The 9022-nt window shown below is 39.8% G+C and overlaps 1 protein-coding gene across 2 annotated transcripts; it reads right to left on the bottom strand.

Annotated features, from left to right (window-relative positions):
- Nucleotides 1-321: 321 nt before the first annotated feature.
- Nucleotides 322-8429, bottom strand: SETD9 (SET domain containing 9). 2 transcript variants are annotated; one of them, XM_004016970.5, is made up of 6 exons: nt 8290-8429; nt 6203-6570; nt 4328-4451; nt 3159-3274; nt 2356-2461; nt 322-799 (listed from the first exon to the last, which is right to left on the bottom strand). In XM_004016970.5, exons 1-6 carry the CDS (start codon nt 8385-8387, stop codon nt 712-714), a joined length of 900 nt encoding a protein of 299 aa, XP_004017019.1. In that variant the 5' UTR covers nt 8388-8429; the 3' UTR covers nt 322-711. The 2 variants fall into 2 exon arrangements, with proteins under 2 accessions (XP_004017019.1, XP_060256240.1); XM_060400257.1 differs by having other exon boundaries at nt 322-2461.
- Between the last annotated feature and the right edge of the window lie 593 nt (nt 8430-9022).

Here is a 9022-nt window from a genome sequence, read left to right on the forward strand (position 1 = left end):
TGCTGCTGCTAAGTCGCTTCAGTCGTGTCCGACTCTGTGTGACCCCATAGACGGCAGCCCACCAGGCTCCCCCGTCCCTGGAATTCTCCAGGCAAGAACACTGGAGTGGGTTGCCATTTCCTTCTCCAATGCGCGAAAGTGTCCGACTCTCAGTCGTGTGCGACTCTTGGCGACCCCATAGACTGCAGCCTATCAGGCTCCTCCACCCATGGGATTTTCCAGGCAAGAGTACTGGAGTGGGGTGCCATTGCCTTCTCCAAATTAACTCATTTAACAAATTAACTCAAATTAACTCAAATTAACTCAAATTAACACAACAAATATTTTTGGTCTTGGTTTATTCTGAAAAAAATAAGTTTTTGTGGATGTTAGTACACATCAACAGTGTAAGAACTGCTGATGACTTGGCTAAAATTTGATAAACTACTAAAGATAATCAAAAGAATAGTTAAAATTACAAGTTCAGATGGTGGCTTTTAATTTAGTAAGCTACTGTGTACTTAGGTGAAAACCAAATTAACACTGGAATTGCATTACAAATTTGAGATTGTAACAAAGCAAATAGGTTTTATGATGAATTAAAATACTAATATCAATAAAAATAAAATTCCCACTCCAATTAGGTATCAAAACATTTGTTCCGCAAGTGGAACTTACAAAAAACATTTAGAATTAACTCAATAACTGAGTAGTAAACATAATTTCATAGAGTTAGCTGACAATTGTATAGTAGTTTGAAAAAAGCTCTTCTCCTTGTTCAATGTCCCTGAGTGCAACAAGAATGACACATCGTAGTGGACTGAAAACAAAAAGAAACATAGGCAAAAGTTAGGAGTGTTAAGAGATACAAGCTCATATTTTCAATACCATCAAGATGGATTTTATTGATAATTTTATTCAGATTCCTTACTATCATCTTAATTTATGTATTTGATTTCCACAAGGAAATAGCTTTCAGCACTGATGGAGGCATTTTAGAGTATATTTATTCTGCATCATTTAAAAAGCCCACAAAATCAATAAGTTTATACAACTGACTACTTCTTTGAAAATGTTTCTATGTTCCAGTTCAAAACTGGTATCATAAAAAGCATTTTAAAATGATATTATAGTTCAACACTTCAAAAAAAATTAATTTGTATCTTTGTATTCTGCAAAGCTGGAAATGCTACTTAACATTTACTGGAATTTAAAAAAATACCTTTTATGGACACAATAAGACATATGCATACCTTCAATGTTCCTACTCTTCTAACTTTTCCTGTACTTGCTGAACAGTAATAACATTATGCCTCAGAATATCAGGTTAAAAAAACTTCATTGTTAAAACACACACACATACATATAGAGACATAAAAGTTATCAAGTTTTAAGTACAGGGAATTGTCTAAGTTTTAAATATCATTCATTTTCAAAGGACAATTTAATAGGACCTGTATAAAATAAAGTTTGCTAGCAACTGGCAGATAAGTGAAATGATATGAAGGTAATGTCTTCCTACAGTATTGTTAATTGGAAAAAAAAAACTCTTAAATATACAATTACTTATATTTAAAAATTGTTACTTGAGTATTCTCAGTAGACTTTCCACTTAATGCACAAAAAATAAATGTTACATTAAAAATATACATTCTTGGGCTTCCCTAGTGGCTCTGGTGAAGAATCCACCTGCCAAGCCAGGGGACGGGTTCGATACCTGATCCGGGAAGATCCCACATGCTACAGGACAACTAAGCCCATGCACCTCAACTACTGAGCCGGAGCTCTAGAGTCATGAGCCGCAGCTTCTAAGCCCACGTGCCACAGCTACTGAAGCCTGTGTGCCTAGAGCCGATGCTCTGCAGCGAGAGAAACCACTGTGATGAGAAGCCTGTGCACTGCAGCTGGAGAGCAGACCCTGCTCCCTGCAACTAGAGAAAGCCTGTGTGCAGCAAAGAAGATGCAGTGCAGCCATAAATAAATATTTATTCTTATCACTTCTATGTGGAATCTAAAAAATACACCATACTAGTGAATATAACAACAAAAAAGCAGACTCACAGATACAGAAAACAGACTAGTGCTTACCAGTGGGTGGGAGGGGAAATACAAGGGTAGGAGAGTAAGAGGTACAAACTTCTGGGTATAAGACAGGCTACAAGGATGCAGTTACAACATGGGGAATGTAACCAATATTTTGTAATGACTGTAAATGGAAAATAACTAACACATTTATGATGAACATAAAAATCTAAGTTATAATTTTTCACTAAAAAAAAACCCAAACTCTCTAGTTTTTTCTTAGAAAATATATATATATTTTTAAGGTACAGCATTAAGACAGAAGATAGGAAAAACTCTTTGAGAAGAACTAACCTTTGTTTGTCATAGCTGTAGGCAATGTTTGGAAGATACTGCTTCAGTTCTATAGGGAAAGCTGCAGGCACATCAAATTCCTGATAACAGACATTAGCTGCTCTGTCTAAGAACAAGTAGAAAACTTTTTAGAAACAGAACCATTTTATTAGGTCATGGAAAACAGTACTGAATTAATTATGTATAGTTTTCTAAATTATCAGAAAATGCTCAAATTAATAATCACTGTTATGTTTCAGGCACTGCAAGATTTTATATATACACATATATTTGCATGTTTTATTATTTACTTTTTGAAGATTAGGAAACAGGCTCAGAGAGAATAAAGATGTAGAAGATGTAGAAGAGTCAGGCTTCAAGTTCATGTCTAACACCAAAGTCTGTGTTAAATGTAGTCAGATGATCAAGCTTATAGGAAAATAAAGCCCTAGAGAAGATTGGTAACTCAAACTTAGTAATAGAACCAGTGTAGTGATTAATCTATAAGGCTATGTTGAGGAACTGACAAAATAATCTCTAAGTTAACTAGTAAAAAAATAACTAAAAGAATAGTGATCAAAAGGGCAGTTACCAATTGCCTTATTTATTGCAAAATCAGAATAAAAACATTTTAAAAATTCCAATTAATGTATATCATTATCTCCCCAAATTCTCTGGTTGATATCAGCCATTATAAAATTTACTGCAGGGCTTTCAATAGCTGAGATATTAAACTTAACTGCCTCTGGCACTCAGTCATATGGCAAAGGAGGGACATTACCACTGCTGTATTTTTATCTTACAGCCCCAGGGTGCCAACTTACCATTTGAACAATTGTTCACATACTGTCCTATAGCCAATGGATTATGAATTTCTGATGTTAGCCATGTACTATCACTCATTTTTAAAGGGCCAAGTTGATCCCTCCCATTGCAAGATCTGAAACAGGTGAAAGCATTAGCTAAGAAACTGTTCCTCTGTACCTTAAAATTCAATTAACCCTCAGTGAAATTTTTCTTAAAAACTGTTTTTTGGTGTTTTAAACTTTTAAATTTTGTATTATGGTATAGCTGATAAACAAACAATGTTGTCATAGTTTCATGTGAGCAGAGTAGGGACTCAATCATCCATATACATGTACCCATTCTCCCCCAGACTCCCCTCCCATCCAGGCTGCCACATAACATTGAGCAAAGTTTCATGTGCTATACAGTGCTGGCTATCCATTTTAAATACAGCAGCGTGTACCTATCCATCCCAAACTCCTTAATTATCCCTTCCCCCCATTCTTACCCTCCCCCACCCCCCAGCAACCATAAGCTCGTTCTTGAAGTCTGTGTTTAAAAAACTTATCTAATCAATTGGGCAATTAAAAGATTTTTTTGGGAGGGTCAATTTTCTAAATTGATTTTTTCAGAAGAGTTTAAGGTTCACAGCAAAACTGAGGAAAAGGTACAGATGTTTCTCAGGTACCCCCATTCCCATACATGCACAGCCTCCCCAGTTTTCACCATCCCCAACTGGAGTGGTATGTTTGCTACAACTGATGAACCTACACTGACACATCATAATCACCCCAGAGTCTATAGTTTGCCTTACAGCTCACTCTTGGTGTACATTTTATGGGTTTGGATACATGTATAATGAGAGGTATCCATCATTAGGGTATCATGGAATATTTTCACTGCCTGAAAAATTCTCCATGCTCCACCTTTTGACCTCTCCTCACCTCCCCAGACTTTAGCACATGCCAATCATTCTACAGTCTCCATAGTTTTGCATTTTCTAGAATGTCATATAGTTGGACTTTATATATTATGCAGCCTTTTCCAAATTGGCTTCTTTCACTTAGTAACATGCCTTTAAGTTTCCTCCATGTCTTGTTCTGGCTTGCTACATAGATTTTTATTTAAAGTACAAATGCCAGTGGTCAGAGTCATTGTGGTATGGTTCTGTCTCCTACAATTAAATTTGAACATGGCACCAACTTACCTATACACGACTTTTGATATTCCTTTGTCATTTCCATCAATGAGTACTCCATCTAGGCATCTAAAAATAAATGGATTTCCAATGGACTGGAAAAAGATTGGCTCGTACTTCTGATATACTGTACCTAATATATAAGACAAACACATATTATAGCAACCTATAAAAATCATAACCATCATGATAAAAGACCTTTTTCTCTGGAACATAAACATAACATGGAAGAATTTGCTTTAATTTCTCTACCTTTTTCTAATGTTTCCATTCTCCAATCTAGACTATCACATTCTCTTTGGCTACTTCCCTCGTTAAAAAGTGCCCAATAGCAGAAGGAACACAGAACCAACTTGTCCACACAGTCAAATAAAATAGGACTATTTTGGTTAACAAAAATGTGAACACCACATTTTAGGCGCAGTTTCAAAGTTATGTTTTTGCTTTTATTTTTTAAAGTAGATTTCTATTTGACATCTATTAAAGAGACTTTTAAGAAATGTATTTTGTTATTAATCAATTAGTGTAGATATAAATGGGAATAGATGAGGCTGGCATTCAGGTTGTTTTTCCTTTCATTTGCAATGCAGGAAAGGAGCAAATATTTACAGGGTGCTTCCTATGCTGCAGGCATGTTGAAAGTCAAGTTGCTCAGTCTTGTCTGACTCTTTGCCACCCCATGGACGGTAGCCTACCAGGCTCCTCCAGCCATGGGATTTTTCAGGCACGTGTACTTGAGTGGGCTGCCATTTTCTTCTCCAGGGGATCTTCCCAACCCAGGAACTGAACCTGGGTCTCCTGCATTACAGACAGGCACTTTACTGTCTGAGCCACCAGGGAAGCCCTGTTAATCTATTTATTAAATTTATTTTAGTATTTGTTTGTTCCTGGCTTGTTCTGTTTAGTTTTTATGGAGTTAGGATAGTTGTGAAGGAGGAAACTGAGATGCTCTTATTTAGGGACATAGAATTAGAAGATAGTCGAATGACTTCTTAAAAAACAGGTCTGTCTGACAAACATTCACACGTACTTTCTACTGTACCAAATAATAGTTTTAACAAATAATATATTCTACTGAGCATTCCAGTTAATGATCTTTTGCAAAGAAACTGCTTTACTTTTCAAGTTTAGAAATGGCAGGAAGATCTTTATTCAGTGATTTATAGATTTAAATTTAATCTTTATGTTTTAATCCACATCATTTTTTACCTTTAATTATTATCTAACCCAAACTGACTTATTCTCTAGTAATTTCTAAGTAATCAGTCTTATCAAAGTAGGCCATACTATACTCACCTAAATTTAAATGTTGATTAGAAAAATTTCCTTAAAAGAAAAATGCATTTATCCCAAAATGCTCCTGGATACTTTCTAATACATGAGATAATTTACAAACAGTTAATTTCCAACTCAAGGTTTAAAAGTCCATGGAAATCGTATTTGTACGGAAGGAATACAGATGCAGACATAGAGAATGAATTCATGGATATGGCAGGGGAAGGAGAGGGCAGGACAAACTTAGAGAATAGCATTGAAACATATATATTACCATATGTAAAATAGATAGCTAGTGGAAAGTTGCTGTGTAACACAGGGAGCTCAACCTGGTACTCTGTGACAACCTAGAGGGGTGGGGTGGGGGTGGTGGGAGGGAGGCTCAAGAGGGAGGGGACATATGTATACCTATGGCTGATTCAGGTTGTTGTATGGCAGAAACCAAGAGAACACTGTAAAGCAATTATCTGCCAATTAAAAAAAAAAATCTGTGGAAATCAGTTTCCAATACAACCCCTTACTCTAAGGTTTATAGGGTTAGGTATTTTGTTGAACTTATGTTTATCTGTATATAAGAAACTCTTGGTCAAGTACTAATTATGTCATTACCGGGATACATAGATACAACCGCGCCTTTCCGTACCAATCCTTTAGTAACGAAGACACCTTTTCCAGCAGAAATCAATGAGCTAGGTGCTCGGGCAACACTGAAACCCAATGTCTTATAAAGAATTTCTTCTGGTGTAAAGGTATTTTGCTGCTGATGTCTGTATTCAAGCTGTTTTACCCTTGGATGCTGAACTGATAGTAGGTCTTGATATTTTGATTTAACAGGTTCTGGAAGCACAGTCAAGATATCTGATTGTTTACTGAAATCATTTACGAATAGAGCCTGGAAAACTTTCAGTAATGTTCCTAGGACATCTTCATCTGAGATAACTTTGTCTTTGGATTCTTCTGGAACGTATCGGAGGGTCCTGAAAATGGGAAAAGTTTCTGTTCACTACCATTCAACTGATAAAAGCCAGACTGTCTTGATGTCCTCAGGGTTACTGGCCTTTATGAAGATAATTCTCATGTGTTTGAAGGGCATAAAACTAAGAAGTTTGGAAAAGAATTTTGGGGGTTCATTTCTAGTTACCTGACTTCCAACAATACTTACACAGGTCAACAACAACTAATATTTATAAAAGGCCCATTCCATACCAAATTCTATTGGGTCCTTACTTTCATTATCCCATTTCTGCAGACAAGGAAACTCAAGCTTAGAGATGTTAAGGAAACTTGCCCAACGTCTTAAAGCTGGTAAACGGCAGAACAAGAAGCAGAAAACAGGCTGGTTCCCAGTACACCTAAAGCCATTATGTCCTCAAATTGCAGTGGCCCTTTTTACATGCGTGTAGCTTCAAAGACACATTTAACATATATGTCGTCAGTCTCGCTCTGCTGCTGCAGCAACGGCAGCCCACTCCAGTGCTCTTGCCTGGAAAATCCCATGGATGGAGGAGCCTGGTGGGCTGCGGTTCATAGGGTCGCTAAGAGTCGGACACGACTGAGCGACTTCACTTTTCACTGTCATGCATTGGAGAAGAAAATGGCAACCCACTCCAGTATTCTTGCCTGGAGAATCCGAGGGACGGGGGAGCCTAGTGGGCTGCCGTCTATGGGGTCGCACAGAGTCGGACACGACTGAAGCGACTTAGCTAGCAGCAGCAGCAGCAGCTTCAAAGACACATTTAACATTATATATGTCGTCAGTCTTCTCAGGAGTACTTTAATGATCACTTTTTAAGTATTATTTTACTTCTTGTTTTACTTACAAGGTACCAATTTCCACCTCAGTTTGATAGTAGTAATGATGCATCTGAATTTACGTTTCTGTAGTACGAAACTGGGAGAGCTTTTTGGCTATTCACCAGCCTTCAACCTAGCTAGTCTGCCTATTTAAGTGAGCATCACATTAACTTCTTCCAAGAAGGCAATTCACTAAAGCCAGTATTAGCACTGATGCTACGGCCATCTACTCAGCTAGATCGCCTTCTTTAGGCGCTGAATCCGTATTCTAAAACCAATACTCCGACTTGCTTTTAGTGGCTTTTTGCTCGTTATACACCAACTACTCCAAGCTGTTACCCTCACAGCCGAGTTGCGTTGTTTTCTCCGTACAAACTACAGAGCTGTAAAAATAAACCACGGTTTGGCTTTTCTAAGGCACTTCAAGGTCCTAACTTTGCCTTGATAGAAGGCCACGCACCTTCACGCCGTGCAAGTTATTTCCCTTTTTCAAAAGTTCCTATTTTTTGCCCAAACACAAGCACCCAACCTCTGCAGACAGCTGGCCTTAAGACTCTAGCCAACGCCCGCGGGCAACAAGGCCTGAAGACCTCGCAGCGCCGGGAACGATGGGAAATACGCCTTAGGCTCCGCCCACCTAAAAGCCCCGTGCGGTCTTCGGGCCCCCCGGCCTGACTCAGCCAGCCTCCGCCTCGCCCACCTGGGGCCTTGCCCACTTCGAGCCCCGCCCACTGAGGTCCCGCCCGCCTCAGGCCCGTAGGCCGTCTTAGGCTCCGCCTGCTTGAAGTTCCACTCGCCTAGGGCTCCGCCCACCGCGGTCCGCTAGCGTAAGTCCTTGCGGCCGCGATGGCGGCGCTGGGAGGTAGGAAAACGGCCTGGGTCGAGCCGCCTCGCCCTCTCACCTCGGGTTGTGGCTTAGGTTCAGCGCGATCCAGGGTACGAAGCGGTACCTGTAACGGCGCCATCGCTGCCAGAGGCCCCGCATCAGGCGGCCCGGCATGGCTGTACCGTGGCGCCTGGACGAGGACGGCGCGGGAGAGGTGGGTGGCGGTCTCGGGCCCGCCCCGACCGAGGAGGAGCGGAGGCCGCGCAGTCCCGCCCCTTCGTGGTCTCAGCCCTCTTCGCTCCGCTTGGCTGTCCTCGTACCCCTTGGCTCGAGTTGCCGCTTCTCCGTGTCTCCGCTTTATTGATGCCAGCTCGCTGAAACAGAGGTTCGTAGAGCTGTAGGAGGGCCCCTTATTTCTTTTTCCTTTCTCCATTCGCTCGTGTATTTTCACACAGGAGACTAACTCAGTCATCTTCAGATCAGCAGATGTTCATTAAGAAATAGATGCATTGCCATTTCCTCAGAATGGAAAGTCTGCTTTCCAGTTCTTTTCCTGAGAGTGAGGGTGAATCCTAACCTAAAAGCCTAAATCGAACTAGTCAGATCTAGTGAAAATTCAGGGAGATTCAAGTAGCCTTAGGACTAACTTGTTCTATTCCAAATAGTAATAAAAAGAAAAAAAAATACGGCAAAGTTTCTATTTCATCCTATTGTAATAGGATAATTGGCAAACTCCAGAAGCTCTGCTATCAGGTGTTGTGTTTGGTAAATTGACATCCTCCAGAGTTAACCTGATTTGTTGCTACTGC

This window comes from Ovis aries, chromosome 16, assembly GCF_016772045.2.
Source record: "Ovis aries strain OAR_USU_Benz2616 breed Rambouillet chromosome 16, ARS-UI_Ramb_v3.0, whole genome shotgun sequence".
Classification (NCBI taxonomy): Eukaryota; Metazoa; Chordata; class Mammalia; order Artiodactyla; family Bovidae; genus Ovis; species Ovis aries.